Genomic DNA, 18,308 nt, shown 5'->3' with positions numbered 1-18,308 from the left:
ACATGGTGGCCTTCTTGGCAAGTGTCGGGTTTTTTTTGTTTTGTTTTGTTTTGTTCCAGTCTCCTACCCTCAAGGTCACAAATACTCGTGGCTGTGAATCATATCACAGCCCAGAGCTCTGACTTCCCCGGTACTTTCTGTTGGGAGAGGTGAATGCAGTTTTGCCCAGAGAAAGGCACCAAATGGAACTGTGAGTTTACCCCAATTCCCTTCCATACCAGGCACTGGCTCTGATCCCTGCAGCTCTGTGCTCCAAACCTCTGTTTCCGCACTTGTCAGTGGAGCATGAAGACCCCCCTCAGGCCTAGCTCGCAGGGGAGGATAATGAATGTTAAAGCGGGATAGGGGATGCTGCTGGAATGCCAGAGACCATCTGCGACTCTGAGGGACAGCCAAGCTCGTTGCAAGGCTATGTGAGGCCCATCTAGATCCCTCAGAAGTGGATCCCTCAGGCCTGGCCCTGCCTTGCCCCGTCCTGCCCCACCCCTGCCCTGTGAGGCCACCTGTCAGTGGGGATCATATATATTGTCTGTCATCAGCCAATGGGCTGGGGCACCAAGAGCGGGTCACATAGCCTATTTCCTGTTTTCAAACGGGGAACTTAAAAGCAGCAGCTCGCTGGAGCCTGGAACCGAGGGGGGCTGAAGGCGGCCATGTGACACTCCCCCCAGACCCCTGGACCCACACAGGACCAGAGAGGCTTCAGGTCAGTGTTTGATCCCAACCTCAGTGGGGCTCTGCCCTCCCTGTGGTCTGAGCCCCCTCCCCCTGCGGCCCTCCTTCAGTACCTGTTGGGGGCAGGGCGGGGTAGGGAAGGGTTGGTGACAGCCGCTCTGTGTGGGGCTCTCCTTAGCTCATTGGGTTAGAGCAGGAAGCAGCTCCCCGAACTTCCATCACCTCGATTCTTTTGAGCTACTTCTATGACCCCTCTTGAGGCAGGGGAATAAGCCACCACACCTGTGTTTCTCAAAAAGTGGTGCCAGGGAACCCCTGTGTCAGCATAGCCTCTGGGCACTTGTGCAAAATGCAGAATCCGGGGCCCATTCCCAGACCTGCCAGGTGGGACTCTCCTATGTCAAGAGCCAGGAAACCTGCTTGTTACAAGCTCCCAGCACCTGGGAGAGTCCCAAATGGGAGTGTGCCCCCCAGGGTCCGGGATCCCTCACTCTGATGGAAAGTCCTCTGCAGCCCCCTCAGGAAGGTAGCATGGGCTCTCAAGGTGGCCCGGTATAGCCATCAGAAGAAGGCCTGGCCATGGCAGGCAGCCCTCAGAGGGAGGAGAGGCCTGGGAGGGAAGAAGCAAAATGTCTGCACACACAGCAGGACGGGGAGGGGGCTGGGAAGCCTCTCTGTCTCCTGGGCCAAGCACAGGACCCCTACCCAACTCCAACATTTGTAGGATTGTCTAGTCAAATCTAGAAATCTAGAAATCTTTGCTGTACAGGGTATGGACAGAGGAGAGAAGTACCCACAAAACCCCATGTGTGGTTGTCCCCAAACAGCTTTTGGCGTGACAGGCTGTTTTCCCCATTTCACAGATGAGGAGACTGAGGCCTAGAGAGGAAGGGGAAGATGACCAAGACTCTGTCCATGCACCAATGAATGAATACCTTTCTCCTTTTCACTCCCCTCATGGTGACTCCCGGAAAACCCTATAAGAGAAAACATGAGGGAAGTGGCTTTGACTGCTGAATTTGACTTTTATTCAAAGCCCCCTGGGGTCGTGCTCAGCTTTCCCAGGTCTTGACTGGTGCGTTCGGCCAAGGCCATGATTCCTGGGGTCTCTGGGAAAACTGTGCCCTTCTTGTGACCTGGCACCAGCTGCCTGAACAGGACAGCAGAGCTGGAAGGGCCGGGACAACTGAGGCTCACCATCACCCATTCTACAGATGAGCCAACTGAGGAGTTAGGAGTGCCCATGGGAAGCATTGGGCTTCCAAGAACCTAGGCCACCCAGAGCCCATTAGGTAATAGAGCATGAAGACCACTCACTACTCCACCTGGGCACCCACCAGGCTCTAGAGAACGCGTCCCCACCCTCCATGCCTAGTCAGCAAGACGGAGCCTGCAGCCACACTTCTCAGGTGGGGACACTGAGGCCTGGAGATACTGAGTAACTTGCATACAGACCCACAGCTGGTCAGGATGGAAGTCCTGACCCCTCAAGGGGAGAAGCAGCAAATGAGGCATGCAGGCCCTAGTGGCTCAAGTGTGTGCAGCCCTGGGCCAGCCACACCCTTGCTCTGTGCCTCAGTTTCCCATCCATATAAAGTAAATTGGAGGAAGGGTCCTGGAGAGACACGCACTGGGCAACAGCACAGGACCACCTGGAGAGTGGCCCAGGGTTCCTTTCACCTGAGCAAGCAAGAGCTGCCCCCCGAAGGAGGAACCCTGGCCCCAGCTGACCTCAGCTCTCCCCAAGCCAGGCCTGTTCAAGGGGGGCCTGCAGTCGTGGAGCTGGGATGGGCTCGGTCATGCCCAGGGACAGAGCTGGGACTCCGTTACAGCAGCAGGAGTCCCACCCCTCAAGGCTATAGTCAGCAGAAGGGTTGAGACACGGGACGGGTTCAGACACGGAGCCAGGAATAGGGCAGAGCAGGCCAACAGAGTTTGTGTCCCAGCTCTGCCCCATGTGCCCCTTAGAGCTCCCTCAAATCTCACACTTCTGATTTTGGATTTTTTTTTTTTTAAGACTTTATTTATTTGACACAGAGGGAGAGTGAGCACAAGCAGAGGTAGTGGCAGGCAGAAGGAAAGGGAGAAGCAGGCTCTCCACCGAGCAGGGAGCCCGATGTGGGACTCGATCCGAGGACCCTGGGATCATGACCTGAGCTGAAGGCAGACACTTAACTGGATGAGCCACCCAGGTGCCCTGATTTTGGATTTTTGTGCCAAAGGGCTGCCCCAGCTCCTGGCTCCATCCAAGCTAATCTTTTCATCATCCTATTTTTAATTTGCCTCAGACGTGTTAAATTCTATTCCAATTTATACCTTAGTGGAGAGTCACTGATCTTCAAATATTTCTGCAAGGACTATTATGTGTCCCATAGCAATAGCAGGGACTACTTATTATACAGCGTCTGGTTTTGTGCAGACTCTGAGCATGGTCTCCCCAGCTTAACCCTCACGCCAGCCTCATGAAGGCAGGCTCCATTCTTAGACCCATTTTATGGGAAACTGAGGCACAGAGAATTGGTGACACCCGGTCCTCTCTGTTCACGGGTCTGGGTTGCAGACAGAGTTACAGCATAATCTAGCTCCCTCCCCCTACTCCAGCTGGCTGCCCTCCCCCTGGCCCCGAGGAGGGTACCACATACATCCTGAGCATCACCTACAAGCCTTCGGATCGTAGGCAGCTCCAAGTCCTGGTTCCTTTATCATGAGATGGAGGTAAAACTCCTCCTGCTCACAGACTTGGTTAATTGAGCGAGTGGGTGTTGAGGGCAGAGCGTGCGCACTGACATGTCACAGACTTTCAGCTTTGCTCGTGGGTCGGGCTCACCAGCCACATCACCTTGGGCTAAACCTCAGTTTCCTCTTCTGTGATTGGGATTCACAGAAGATTTTTGTGGGTGTGAACTAAGGGGGTGTGAAGCCCTTAGGTGCCTATGAAGTGTGTTCCACAAACTGTCAGTAAGTGTTTTCTTAAAGAGGGAGAGACAGACGGGAAGGCTTCGTACGTCCCCAGACCCTCACTTGGGGCACTGAGATTTTATTTACACATGGGACATAAATGGGATATTGGGATGTTCTTCAGGACAGGCTGGCATCTATCTCCCAAGTAATCCCTAAAGCCACTACCTTGGCTTGAAATCACTGCACTTAAGATTCAGAGAACTTGATCTTAGAAGCATGGTAACAATTACAGAAGGCCTTGGACCAATCAGTCCAGCAAAGGGGAAGTAGACTCAAGCCACACATGTGGCAGCTGGGCGGACAGCTAGGTGGGCAGGGGAGGGCTCAGCCATGGGGACTATGACACAGATCCTAGCACCCCAGGACCCTCCAGGAACCCCAACGTCAGCAGGAACTCATTGTTGTCTTTTGTCCCCCTGGCAGCCTTGGAGCATGGCCCGTCTTGAGCACCCCGGGAGCCCTGGATGGACAGGACCCACAGCCAAGGGCACAGCAGGGCCCAGGCAGGAAGCATCAGCCACTGGCCGAGACCTCCCGTGTCCAGGACCCGAAGGGCACTTAGGTGGGCTTGGAGTGGGGTCAGAGATAGAGATTGGAAGACATTCAAAATATAAACATTGGGTCCTTCAATGGGTGCCACGGGAGAGGGAGCAGCTTTCTCAACTTGGCACAAGTATTTGATGTCCGTTGTTCTTCTGGGAGATGGTCCCAGGAATCATAGCAGGGGAGGGGTACACTGAAGAAAGGAGCGAAGAAAGAAAGGGCAGGAAGCCAGTATCAAGGGTGATGACGCTTTGGGCAACTGGGCTTGGTCCCAGCAAGAGTCCTCGGCAAACCCTATAGAACATATCTCAGACTTGTCCCATTCAGGAGGCAAGGAGGCCAGGCTACTACTAACCAGCCCTCCAGATCCATCCTTCCTCCGCCAAGAGCAGCTCCAGAACAGGATGATTTATCTCAAGAAAGACCCAGCATGAGAGCCGTAAGTGCGTTCAGTAGGAAGTCAAGTGGGGACATTTCTGAACAGTGAGTGCCAAGCAGCACTGCCCAGCGCTGACAGTGTCCACCAGAGCGCCATCTCCTGGAGCAAATGTATTTACTCATTCAGGCAGTTGTTCAATACTTCCCTATGAAACCTCTGCTCTCTGCTCTGTCCTTGGGGGGTGTGTAGGAATCAGCCCAACACTGCTGGCCCTCAAGTTTGGTGGGGAAACAGATCTGTGAAAAATAATTCAAGATGTCAACGCAAAAGGTTGTAGGGACAAGGTGGGAGGCTCTAACTCTAATGCCAGGGGACCATTGAAGTGACCTATGGCCTGGATCTGGAAGGACATCAGTGGAGAAGCCTCACCACCCCCCACCACCCCCCACCCAAGGCTCCATATCTCCTGAAATCACATGCACAATGATCAGTGCATTTCGGTGGGGAAGGATTTTCATCTTTCCCGAGATGATCACAATGGTTCAGGGTGCACGTAAGCTCTAAGAGACACTGAGTTTTCCAGGTAGGGAGATAGGAGGTGGCATTTAAGGCAGAAGGAGTAGCACGTGCAAGCAAAAGCAGGAAATGTGGAAAAGGAGATGAGAGATCGGGGAGGGGCCCACCGCGCGGAGCCAGGAGCCCCGCATTCTCAGTAGCTCCCTGCACTGGTAGCTGATGCGTGTGCTCAGTTCCCAACCCCCACCACTGTGTCAGTGCCCTAGGGAGTACAGAAAGGAACAAGCCACCATCCCTGCTTTTCAGGAGCATGGGTCTCACAGTGGCCAATCTGCAGGCCGGAAGTGGATGGTGCAACACACGCGTCTGCGTGTCGCAATGGAGAAACCAGCTGGGGAACGCGGGGCTATTTCAGGTTGCCGGCGGTGGGATGGCTGCAGCCGGGTTTGCGGGAACCTGAGTCTGGGTGGGCGGGGCCGGGGAGGAGGCGAGGCACAGCGCTTCCAGATTCGGACTTCCCATCCCCGACAGACCCAGTCATGTCCCCAGACCCTTGTCCCCAAAGCGCCCTGACCTGGTGCAAGGGCTGACGCGTGCCGTCCCTCCAGACGCTCCCGGCAGCCCCAGCCCCAACTCCAGCATGACCACCCGGGAGCTGCAGGAGTACTGGCGGAAGGAGAAACGCTGTTGGAGGCGCATCAAGCTGCTCTTCGAGGTCGCGTCCGCCCGCATCGAGGAGAGAAAAGTCTCCAAGTTTGTGGTAAGCTGAGATAGGGCAGGGAGGGCGAGTCTTTCACCACTTCCTTCCAGGCCCTGGGCCTCAACTTGCCCCATTGTGAAATGGGCCGATGCAGTCTGACCAACAGAATTCTAAGGAAGACAACAGTCAAAAAGCAAGATTGTGCGCGCGCTGGGTATGGTGCTAAGCACCATAAGCTCTAAGAGACACTGAGAGAGAGAACTGGACAGCAGTGAATCACGATCCCCGATCCCGAGAAAGAACTAGCCCAGATTTATTCCATGTCAGCCAGAACCAGCCATCTGCGTCCTTTCAACAGTTTTTGATATCCCCAATCATTAATTATATATTGCATAAAATGATAGGTAATAACAATTAACCTCGTTTTCTATAAATCAGATCGCTTTCTAAAAACACCAAGTCAGTATCTTCCAAAGGGAAATCAGTATCACGTAGCACAAAGAAAAGGTAATCCTGAAAGTAAATACAAGGAAAGCTAAGTGCTGTTAGTTAGATTCTAGCTGGTTGTGCCAGGTCCCGCTGCAACCTCTGGGCTTGGGGGCGCCACTCTCTGCTAAAATGGTATTTGAGCCTGCGGTGGGGGCGGTGTTCAGGTCCAAGTAGGAGCCAGGCTCAACCTTCGTTCCCTACCTGGCCCCTTAACTGGGACCAGAATGCCAACAGTGGGTGCTAAAGTGCTGACTGCAGGTTGAACCCAGTCCCTCATGGGTGCCCAGTGTTAACCCATTCCATCCTCACCCAGCGAGGGAAGTGCCATGACTACCCTCTCATTTCATGGATGGGCACACTGAGGTCCCCAATGGTGCAATTACCCGCCTAAGATCGCACAGCTAGATCGCAGCAGGGCCGGAATTATAACCCAAGGAACCGAAACACTTCATCAGGATTCTCTAACTGAAAGAGACCTGAAAACCAATCATTTCCTTACCATAGAACTTCACCACCCGCCTACGGCCCCAAACCATCTCTCACCGGTCGTTTTCTGGGGAAACACAGCTCAACTCCCAGCTCCCTGAGTCAGGGACCCGAGGCCCCATTTTGACGATGGAAAGCCCGGAGCACCCCCGGGGCCCCCCGTGCCACCTGCTTCGGTGCTCCTGGTCCCCCAAGATGCCTCCGAGCCACTGGGTTTGTTATTCTCAGGTGGCCTCTTGTCACCGATCGCTTTTATAGCTCCGCAAATGCTGATGGCAATTTATAACAGAATTACATAGAAGGATAACCCATTTTCGAGGTCTGCTTTTTTTTTTTTTTAAGATTTTATTTATTTATTTGACAGAGAGAGATCACAAGTAGACAGAGAGGCAGGCAGAGAGAGAGAAGGAAGCAGGCTCCCTGCTGAGCAGAGAGCCCAATGGGGGACTCGATCCCAGGACTCTGAGATCGTGACCTTAGCAGAAGGCAGCGGCTTAACCCACTGAGCCACCCAGGTGCCCCCGAGGTCTGCTTTAAATGATGTTCATCATCATTTTTATTTGCCAGGGCTCACTCTGCCAGTGAAAAACTTCCCATTAGGATGTAGTCAAATGCTCTCTCTCTCTCTCTCTCTCTCTCTCTCCCCCCCCCGCAACGCAGATGTACCAAATCGTCGTTATCCAGACAGGGAGTTTTGACAGCAACAAAGCCGTGCTGGAAAGGCGCTATTCAGACTTCGAGATGCTCCAGAAAAACCTCCTCAAGACGTTCAGGGAAGAGATCGAAGACATCGCCTTCCCCAAGAAGCATCTGGTAGGCAACTTCACCGAGGAGATGATCTCCGAGCGCAAGCTGGCCTTCAAGGAATACCTGACCCTGCTCTATGCCATCCGCTGCGTGCGGCGCTCCCGCGAATTCATCGACTTCCTCACGCGGCCCGAGCTCCGGGAGGCGTTCGGCTGCCTGCGCGGGGGACAGTACGGCCGGGCCCTGGATATCCTGGTGCGCGTGGTGCCCCTGCAGGAGAAGCTGACGGCCCACTGCCCGGTGATGGTGGTGCCGGCTCTGTGCGCCATGCTCGTGTGCCACCGGGACCTGGAGCGCCCCGCCGAGGCCTTCGCAGCCGGGGAGAGGGCGCTGCAGTGCCTGCAGGCCCGGGAGGGCCACCGCTACTACGCCCCCCTGCTGGACGCCATGATCCGCCTGGCCTACGAGCTGGGCAAGGACTTCGTGTCACTGCAGGAGAAGCTGCAGGAGAGCCAGCTCCGCCAGCCCAGCCCCTGGGGCTTCACGCTGAAGGAGCTCACAGTCCGGGAGTATCTGTACTGAGTCTCACTGACGGGTAGGCTGGAGACTGGGCATCGTGGCCATGGCGGGGTGGTGGGGAGGGGACACGGACTGTTGGAGGGGAGTGTTTAGTGGGAGGAGCCACTTGAGGCTTGAACTTGCTGGGTGACACTTTGGACAAGCCTCTCCTCTGGTCCTCCATGTCTGCATCTGTGTGGATCCCAGGAGTGCTCCCCCCACCCCACCCCACCCCTCCTGGGGTCCTCAGAAGCCTCTGCCTGTGTCCTGGGTGCCTTTGATGTCAGACTCACCTCATCTGGAAACCACAAACCCAGCTGCCAAAGTGCCAGAGAGTGAGATCCAGCTTTCTGATGCTTTCAGGGGTCGCTGGAGGGGGTGGTTTGCATTGCACGCTGTGGACAAAGTTTAAGCCCCTTCCTCCAAACAGTCTCACCAGCTGCCCTGTCTTCCCTCTCTGCTCCTCCTCCCTCGAGATTGCCTGCCCAGATCCCCACCATGGTCCTAACCATTCCAGCTCTTCCTTCTCGGTGTGTAGACCCAACTCAGATAAACAAAAGTTCACCCACGGCTCTTCGAGGCCAGCTTTGTCCCCTGTAGGTCACCCTTTCAAGGGTGGGAGGACCCTGGGCTAGAACGTCATCCTGTCACAAGAGTCTGTGAAACAAGGCGTTGGTAGGAAGGGAATTGGCCAACAATTCTCTGGTCAGGATGCTGTAACTTGGAGTCCAAGTGCGTTTTCATTTATAAGGCACATGGCCCTTGACGAGGCTCCATGAGTTACACAGATGTGGCCCCGAGGGAGGGGAGTGATACCCAGCAGGGTGAGACTGAATGCTTAACACCTCCCCCATTTGAAGGACAATGTTCTTGGAACCTCTCCGATGGGCTGGAATGCCCTTGACTGAGGTCCGCTGTCAGGAAAGGACACCAGGAGCCCAGAGTGGAGGGGAGACCAGACCGATAACCTAGGTTCAACATTGGGCTTGAAGCCGATGGTCCAGCCTGGTTTGGGGCAATGTGTGTTTGAGACTAAAGGTCCTGAAGACCTAAACCATCTGGCTGAGCTTATGAGAGTGAAATAAAGAGGCAGTTGCTCTGCATCTTCATGTGGGGCACCAGCTTGACCTATGTAGGGATCCCGCTGGAAAAAGAGACCACTCTAGAGGTGAACAGGCATTGACCAAACTGCACCAGAATGTGTTCAACAGCGACACCATGTGGTAGCATCTGGAATGGCCCTACCAGGCTCCACTCTGGAGGCGAGAAACCAACCTGACACTTAGGGACAAAGAAAGCTTCGGGTCTCTCAATTTATTCTGGGAGAAGGACACTTTGCATGGGAGATGTTGGACCTCTTGAGAGAGAAAGTTAAAGTGTTCTGTGGAAAAATAAAAGGCCGTGACTCTCTTTATAATGAAGAAGATGTTCCTGTGTAAGTCATTTCATCAGATGTAAAACACCATCGATCTCAGGATCTCAGGTGTCCCAAACAGTCGCTCAGAAGGAAAAAGTGCCCAACACGGGCAGTTTAATAGGCATGTGATATGCATGCGTAATATATAGAGAGAAGTTTTTAAAAAGCCTATAATATGGGGTAGAAGGAACCTACAAGGTCATAAGCTCTACCTGTCTTCTCCCCACCCAGGCTTCTTCCCGTCCACGTGTCCCCTCCCCAGGGAGCTCCAGGTGGGAGCACCATACCAGCCTCACCCAATCCAGGAACCCCACTCTGGGGACTCATGCCCTAAGCCTGAGGGGGCTTGTACCCGTGAAGGCCTCCTGTAAGCTGGGATCAGATGACCCGATGAGCCCCTGTGCCCGGGATCTGGGTCTCTTGCCTGACCCCAAGCCAGAACGGGAGGAGGGGCACTGCCACAGGCCACCTGTGCATGAAAACCCTGAGCCTCCCAGCACCTTCAGAGCCCAGCTGTGTGTCCCGGGCTTTGCTCATCACTGCTGGTCCCGCTCTTCTCAGGAGATATCCTTATCCCTTCTTACTGATGAAGACACAGACACCCCTGACAGGTGAAGTAACATGCCTAAGGGCCCACCGTTCACCATGGGTGGAATAGGAAATTAAACTCGGATCAGTGTGACACTGCCCCCCCCCCGTGCCTTTCCCACTGAGCCCGACTTTGGAGGGGAGAGGAGGTACTAAGGGTATGTTCCTGGTCCTCTCATCCTTAAGGGCCCTTCAAGATCATTTCACTTATCTCTGTTCCTAGGTGGAAACAGGCCTGGAGAAGGAACTCCCTCAAGGTCACACAGGAGACAGGGAGAGCTCCAGCCCCAGGCCTGGGATGTCCACCTCCAAGTGACATGGTCTGGCAGGCAGGACAGACAGAATAAGGGCTGGAATTCCAAGAGGCCATTGGGGGTCACCCAGCCAGACCTGGGGGTGCTCCCAGAGTCTGGAGACTTGGGCCAGGGCCGGCTGGCCTGGAGGCTCAGTTCAGGGTGGGCTCTGGAAGTTCCTTTGGCTGTAACTCCGCCCCCATGTAGCAAACCCAGTTGCAATCCCACCTGCTAGTGGGGGAGGGGTACTTGCTCAGAGGCTCTCCAGATGCTTCCTGTCCCTCCTGCGGCAACTCAGCCAAGCGCTGCCTTCCCAGCATCCTCCGGCTCAGCCACACGCCCCCTCCCCTTGGGGCCCCACAATGCCGCCACCTGTTCCATCATCCACTTGCCGTTTTTCCTTCCAGCAGTCCCCCTTACGCTTATGGAAATTTCTTTGAAAAAGAAACTTCCGATTACCACTCTAAATGGAAAATCAGAATCACTTGCTATAATTAGAAAGGTAGCTCTAAAAATCAACACAATGAAACCTATTGCCCTTATTACATCTCACAGGCCTTTGTCTGCCACGGGCCTTGAACGTGAGGCTGCCAGAGGTTCTTTGTTAAAAGAAACAGAGAGACAGGTGTTAGGGACCCGTCATCACTAAGCTGAGACTTGTCTTTGATTTACTCAGAAGGACTGGAAAATACCACAAGAGGAAACAAGTTTCTGACCATGTGGACTGGATTGTTCACTGTGGTCTGTGCATTCTCCCCTCCTATCTGGATCTTGCTCCCTGCTGCTGGGCGTGGGGCCCTGGTTCCCCCAACCCCCAGCCCTGTATTCAGCCCTTCTGGCTTTCCAGCTCCTCAGTCATGGGCCTGGTTTTGACTTTGACTGACATCCTTGGCTGGCTTGCTTTCTGTCTGTCTGTCTTTCTTTTTTAAGATTTTATTTATTTATTTGACAGAGAGAGAGAGAACAAGCAGGGGGAGCAGCAGAGGGAGAGGGAGAAGCAGACTCCCCGCTGAGCAAGGAGCCCAATTCCGGACTCCATCTCAGGACCCTGAGATCATGACCTGAGCCTAAGTAAGTGACTGAGCCACCCAGGTGCCCTGACATCCTCGACTTTCAACACCTCACTTGGGAGGCAAAACCTACATTCCAGCTCCTGGCTTCATAACCGATTTCAGGTCAGAGCCCCCCCCCCCCTCCAACTGGAAGGAAAATTCTAGTGAACTTATAGTATGTCCTCTGGTTGGTGTCACTGTATGCCTTGTATGAGCAAGAAAACCCTGCTCCCCCACAGAGGTATTGCACAGAGCCCTACCATCATGGTCTGCACCCAGAATAGTCTCTTGGCCCGTATCCATCTCTCCATGCATATTCTCATTTTCTCAGTAAATGGTGACTGACAACACTCCTATTATTTTGCTAGATTCTGCCAAGAACTGGGGACACAGTGGTGAATGGCACAGCCCCAGGGCTGACCCCATCGAGGTTAGAAAGGAGTCATTCACCGAGCAAACAGAAGCTGAGACAGAATCTCCCTCAGCAGCCAGGTAGTCAGGGAAGCCTTCTCAGAGGAGGAGGTGTTTAAGGGAGCCACAGGGAAGGCTAAGGGGGCGGCCACTGCAGCACGGAGAGGGGAGAATTTTAGGTAGAGGGAAAACAGAAGCACCCCCAAGGCAGGAGACTCCTCTGTCCCTGGGGACCCTTAGTGGAGGTCTGAGCCCAGAGAGGGGGCAGGCCCAGGATGCCTCTTCCCTGATGTGCGCAGGCAATACCCACTGCAAGGAAGGGTTCCAAGTGTTGCCAGATATGCCTGGCAAGCTACATTGTGCCATCATCCATCTCCAGTGACTGACTCGTTGCAAAGTGAGCAAGCTGGGAGCTTGTGTTTAGGGAGCACAGACCCTTTTGGTTACAAGCAACAGAAACCCAGGGGAGGAATTTATTATGGGAAAAGTCTAGGAATAGACGAGCTTCAAGCCAAGTTGGATCCGAAGAATCAAACCCTGTCATCTGGTCTCTAACTTTCACTTTCTGGCTTTCTCTGTTCTGCTTCCCTGATTTGCCTCTTTCTCTCAACAAGCTCTCCTCCTGGTGACAAGATGGCTCTAGCAACACCAGGCTCCTAGGCTCCCTCCTGGGCAACCCCAGTCGCTCCCCCTCAAGGGACTTGTGAAGCCCCTGGTCTGCAGGATATATACCGAACGCCCCCATGTCCTTTCCTGAGGGGCCAGGCCGGGCAGATCCTGCCCCCAAAGTGCGGCCACCACTGTTAACTTGACCAGCCTTCAACAGAAAGAAGTCTCAACATAACGTTTTGTAAGCCGCTTTTCAAATTTTAAAATAGACTTTGTGGTTGTTGTTTTTTTTAGATCAGTTTTCAGTTCACAGAGAAAATTGAGTGGAGGGTATAGAGCTTTCCCTCATAGCTCCTGTCCCCACACAAGCATAGCCTCCCCCATGATCACATCCTTCACCAGCATGAAACATTTGTCACAACTGATGAACCTGCATGGACACGCCATTAGCGCCCAGTGTCCATAGTTTCCATGAGGGCTCACTCTTGGTGTTTCTCTTACCCCCACTGACATGTATCCACCATGATAGTATCATACCGTGGACAATAAAATTAAAGTATGATTTGAGTTTGATTAAATTGTATCTATCATGAACACTTGCCTATAATATATAACAATTTCCATATTATCTTTATTTTAATCATATTATAATGTAATTTTCCTGATTACAGGCAACACTGCAGCAAATGCCTAGAGATCCAGTGTAGATTTTTGCTCACTGTTGTTGTACTGAAGGTTATTGAAAGCTTCTTTCTCCCCCTTTGCGTCTGGGCATTTCTGGAAGGAGGCGGGACGGAGGCCGGATCTCACCCCGCAATTTAAGAAGCGGCCGGCAGATGGCGCCGCCACACAGGCGGCTCCTAGAGCTTCCGCGCAATGCTGGAGAAGGGGTGGGGGGAGCGCAGGGAAATTGAGCTTTTCTCCAAAAAGGGAAAAAAAAAAAAAAAAAAAAAGACTTTGAAAAACCGTTCGAAGGGGTTTGAAATAATACGAAGAAGAAAGTTTTGCTGGGAAGGCGCTGACGTTTCGCTGCGTCCTTTTCTGCCACCCGTCTCCCTCGCTTCCCCACCAGTGTTGGTTGGGGGTCCCCAGGCGACCCTCACTTGGGGTTCAGGACCTCACTTCCTTTTTCTGCTCCGAGGTGCTCTTCCCGCAGCACACAGACCCCAAGGGGCGGAAGGAGGCCCCCGTGTGGTCGCTCCCCGCACCTCCAGGGGCTCTCAGAAGGAAGTGAATGAAACCGCAACTGCTAACAAAATAAGGTCCCTAAAAATATAGGGTGGCCTGCCCTTGCGGTGGGACATTTAACCTGCTGGTTCCTGGGGGCGGGGCTGGAGTAAGCTTCCGCCTGTACAGCCGCAGGGCCCTTTCTCAGGTATGGGGGAAGGGCGTAGGCACCCTCAGAAGCCCTACCACAAGGCTTCCCAAGATGGGGGGTTAGGGTGCAACCTCCGACCTTCTTCAGCCGGGGCTGGTGCTGAGGGGTTCTCATGCATCTGCCTACTGAATCGGGGGAGAATAACCACACACTTTGACTTCTTTTCACCATGAATTAACCTACCCAGGGCCACCTCTAGAGGCTGTTGGTAACCAGTGGCTTGGATGGATAGGGGAATGGAAGGAGGGAAGTGAGAGAGAGAGTGGGAGGAGAAAGAAAAAAATCCACCTTGTTTGTTTGAGTGGCAGTGGGTACAAGCACTAGGAAAACCATCTGCTGAAGCTGAGCATAAACTCTTACAGGAGGACCGATCCCATGCCCTCTTAGGAGCATGTCCTACAGATAGAGAGGCACGCATGTTCACCAGAAGACACTAACCGGAATTTCTGAGCAGGACAACTCCCCAGGGTATCCCCCAGCTAGAAACAACCCAAATGTCCATCAACAGTGAGACCGTTCCGTAGATAGGGGGTATTGACATTCATATTTGTAAGTTGGAATATTATATAGCCATGAAAACAAACTGCCACAATACACCATCTACACATCTACAGTCGAAGCTCACAAGCAAGGCCAAGTGTGAGCAGTCGGACACGAGAGAATAAAGCCTCTGGGATTCCACTGAATGAAGTTCAAGAAGAGGAGACAGGAAATGATGGTTGTTTAAGGATGCTTCCTTAGATTGCAAAACCCCTAAAGAAAAGAAAAAAGCAGAAGGGGTTAATATGAAAGTCGAGATAGCGGTTATTACTTCCAGAGAAGGGGCGATATGGGGGGAACACTGCAGATCTCAGCCTGTTCTTAGTCTTGTGCAGTGGTTACAAGGATATTTGTTTTGTAATAATGGTTCGGCTGTGCACTTGTATTTAGGGGCTGTCTGTTTGCATTATATCTCACAATAAAAATATTTCAGTAAAGGAAGGATGGATGCAGCATGTATGAATTCAGTGTTTCTTGTGCTAACTGTGACACTGTCTATAGATAGCTGTAGGGTCTGGGGCGCTTGTTGGAAGAGGGTCCTGAAAGGAGATGCCTGGGCTAGGAAGTGATCAAGGCCAGTCTTCCCACTACCCCCGCCTTTGCTGGATTCTCATCCAGGCTCCAAGCAGCCTCAACGTCACCATCGCCACTGAGGCTCCTGATGCCTGGTACACAGAAAGCACCCCTGCCAGGCACCTGGTTTAGCCCCTTCCACTCTTACCCCACTCAACCCTTACAATAGCCCTATGGAGTAGGCGCTCTTACCACACCCCTGCTTTACAGGCAAGAAGGCTGAGGTGAAGAGGTCAGCTGGCCAGCCCAGGGTCAACTGGCTTGTAAGAGGGAGCTGAGATCTGATGTCAGACGGAGCCCACACTTTTCTCTCCTGTGCCATCCTCCTGCCCATCCCCACCCGCTCCCCTAGGAGTGCTTCCCCAACTGCAGGACGCAGTGCCTCTGGGCTCTCAGGAAGACCACCCGCCTCCCTCTGCTTGCCTTCTCCCGATCCTTAAGGCCGCCCAGTTCCCCAGCAGGAAGATTGTGTTCAGCAGCAATCCTGTCCCAGAAGAACATAGCTCCTGTGGATAAATAAGATGCCAGCTTACAGGAAACAGCAGAGAGGACGCTTTGCAATACCTTCTAAACAGGATGGAGTGTACAGGAACAGAGTTTGTCATTCTGACAGAGAATCTGGGAGTATTTGGGTTGGAGGGGACTCCTGAGCTAATCCGGTTCAGGTTTCAAAGTCTTTTTTTGTTTTTTTGTTTTTTTTTTTTTTCTTTTAAAGCCACAGAGGCTTTTTCAAATGAAATTTGATACAGAAACCCAATACATGAGAAAGACCAAAGCCAAGCTCTTCAGGCTGGGAGGCCAGGGGGCTGTACCTCAGACCCTGGGGTACCCGTGGGGCTCGAAGGAGCACTGTTTGAGAACCACTCTGGTAAACCAGTCAGGTCACTTTGCTGACTGGAAAGAATCTCAAGGTCACAAAGCAGTAGCCTAAAAGAGCCAAGACTTGAACTGATTTCCTGCCTCGCATCCCTGGACTTGCTCTTCTGTTCCAAGAATTCAAGAATTTAAAAAAAAAGCATTCATTCCAAAAAGAAAGGCATAAATCTTGATGTTTTTTAACATCCTTTTTTTCAAAATGGTACACCTGGCTTCTCACCTAATCACTAGGATAGAATTGTTCATCCATCAAATCTCAAGACCTGTTTATCACTTGGTCGTGTTTAGCTGGGGGTCCACTAGGACCCTGGGCCCTTTTCCTTGGGATCATCTCTCTTGACTCTTATCATCTCACTTTACTGAGCAGCCCTTGTGCAGCCAGCTCCTTGCAGAGCGAGTACCCACTAGAGCAGCTTCTCCCTGGTGTCTTTGCAACCACAAGACAGGCTGCAGGGGTCTGCAGATGTGAGAAGATGCTCCAGAATGTTCTGCAGGGTCCAGAGGGAGCCAGAGAGGCCAGGGAAGGAGCTGAGAGTCCAGCATTGGGTGTCTCTGGGTTTTGCCCGTCTGGCTGCTTCTGGAAAACAGAAGTTGGTTATTCTCCTCTGCGGAGGTTCTCCTCCCAGATTGCAGTCCCTGTAGTTTGGGGGAGCTCGAGCGCCAGCTGTCCTCGAGCCCCGGCTGTCCTTGAGCCAGCCCTCCCCTCCACCCCATTTATTCGGCTGCAGTTTTTCTGCTTGTAAGTTGTATCCGTTTCCTTGCGCTGCACCTCACCACACACCCACACACCGGATGGCTAAAACCACAGAAATGAATTCTCTCACAGCTCTGGAGGCTGGAAGTGTGAACTTGACGTGTCAGCAGGACCACGTTCCCTCCGATGTTCCAGGGGGAACCAGCTCCATGCCCAGCTCCTGGCTTCAGGCGGCACCCCTCCGGCTTCCTCTGTTTCTAGATACATCACTGCCGTCTCTGCCTCCATCTTCACGTAGAAGTGTCCCTTCTGCGTATGTCTGTGTCCCAGTTTGCTTCTTCTCAGAAGGACGCCCGTCATTGGATTCGGACGCCTCCCAATCATAGGACCTCATCTTGACTTGATCACGGTTGCAAAGACCTGATTTCCAAACAAGGGCATGCCCCTGGGTACCACGGGTTAGGACGTGAACCTATCTTTACAGGGGACGCAATTCAGCTCCCGACATAAGAGGGTCAGGGGCATACTGGGTAGTGGCATCCCAGGATTTTGTGAAATACATGTGCAAGGACTGAGCCAAATGACAGCTTACCAGCATCATCCCATCTCGGGCCATCACAGGATCCCACTGCACCCTGCGCGGGCCCCCCAAAAGCAGGTGTCTAGTCCTTTGCGCTACTCTTTGCAGTGGTGGGGATGGGTCTATCTCCTCCTTGTCCCGCCCTGGGCACCTGGGGCCACTCCTGGGGGCTGAGTGAGCAGACGACAGGCCTTGAATCCATCTGGGACTCCTTGCTGTTTGCCCTCCCCATAGGCCCTGGGCCCCACCCCTTCTCTGCCCCCCCGGTTCCTGCCTGACCCCAGCTCCCCTTGACAGCTCCGGCACCTGCTGGCTTCTCACGGCCTCCTCCCTTGCTCGCTCCCCACTGCACTCAGAGAGAACTTTCCGCGCAGAGGTGGATCATCTCACTGCCCATCTCAAAGCCCACCTCTCTGTTTGAGAGGCTCCTGATCTTCCACGTATTTCTTTAAGAGCCCGGGGCCCCATGGGACATCATCTTGGGGACGCTTGCTCTGGCTGTGAGGGAGTCCCTCTGGGGCACAGCTCATCAGGCACTTGCCCTGGGCACCTCGAGGAGGGTGGGGCAGGGCTGGTGTCATAGAGGGTCGACCTCAGCAATCCCACATGACCCCTCCCCAGAAGGGCCTCGGGCTGGGTGTAAGTCTCCGTTGTCACTGTTGTCACTGTCAGATTTCTCAGTACTTTGTGAACAAGGGTCCCCTATTTTCATTTTGCACCAGGCCTTCTAAGTCACATGGCCTAGCCCGGTGTCTGGTAGATAAAAGGTGCTTGAGGGATAATTACTGAATGGTGTCGCAGGCACCCCTTGTTGGAGGGGAAGCAGATCTTGTGCCCTGCCTCCCGCCCCTTCCCTGCCCACCTCCAATCTCCTTCTGAAAAACCCAGCCTAGACCCTACCCAACCTTAAACGTAGAAGCCCTTGCAGGGGAGGGGAGGGGAGAGGATGGAGCAGGGTAGGACACAAAGTGACCCTGAATCCCTGGCCTCTTTCCCTGGCTCCCTGAAGACACCTCAGAAACAGCAGTAGCAGAGCCCTGCAACCAGGAGGGGCTGTTGGTGGGGATGGGGGGTAGGAGACAAGCTGCAGGAACCTTCCAGATGTCCCCGAGACCCCTCAGGAACCTACAGGATGAACTCACTCCTTCTGCAGGGAGGACCATTCTGCGCATGTGCATACAGCAGTAGGCGGGGCCTCCGGCTCCTGGGTCAAGTTCATCCCAGACTGGGGTGCAGCCCACCC

At 53.4% G+C, this 18,308-nt stretch overlaps 1 protein-coding gene and 1 long non-coding RNA gene across 6 annotated transcripts; one reads left to right on the top strand and one right to left on the bottom strand.

Moving 5' to 3' along the window:
* The first annotated feature begins 565 nt into the window (after window positions 1–565).
* On the top strand, window positions 566–12,991 carry SNX20 (sorting nexin 20). 5 transcript variants are annotated; one of them, XM_045076047.1, is made up of 5 exons: window positions 566–706; window positions 1,539–2,084; window positions 4,060–4,198; window positions 5,606–5,834; window positions 7,410–12,991. In XM_045076047.1, exons 3-5 carry the CDS (start codon window positions 4,101–4,103, stop codon window positions 8,076–8,078), a joined length of 996 nt encoding a protein of 331 aa, XP_044931982.1. In that variant the 5' UTR covers window positions 566–706; window positions 1,539–2,084; window positions 4,060–4,100; the 3' UTR covers window positions 8,079–12,991. The 5 variants fall into 5 exon arrangements, with proteins under 5 accessions (XP_044931982.1, XP_004744214.1, XP_044931981.1 ...); XM_045076046.1 differs by having other exon boundaries at window positions 567–706; window positions 5,683–5,834; XM_004744157.3 differs by lacking the exon at window positions 1,539–2,084.
* A 2,440-nt stretch (window positions 12,992–15,431) lies between these two features.
* On the bottom strand, window positions 15,432–17,602 carry LOC106004997. Its single transcript, XR_001178140.2, has 3 exons — window positions 17,078–17,602; window positions 16,616–16,905; window positions 15,432–16,368 (listed from the first exon to the last, which is right to left on the bottom strand). It is a non-coding gene; the product is annotated as an uncharacterized LOC106004997 (long non-coding RNA).
* Window positions 17,603–18,308: the final 706 nt, after the last annotated feature.

The sequence above is a fragment of the Mustela putorius genome, unplaced genomic scaffold (assembly GCF_011764305.1).
Source record: "Mustela putorius furo isolate JIRA1106 unplaced genomic scaffold, ASM1176430v1.1 tig00000174_pilon_pilon_pilon, whole genome shotgun sequence".
Classification (NCBI taxonomy): Eukaryota; Metazoa; Chordata; class Mammalia; order Carnivora; family Mustelidae; genus Mustela; species Mustela putorius.
This window is presented reverse-complemented; position numbering and strand designations above follow the sequence as displayed.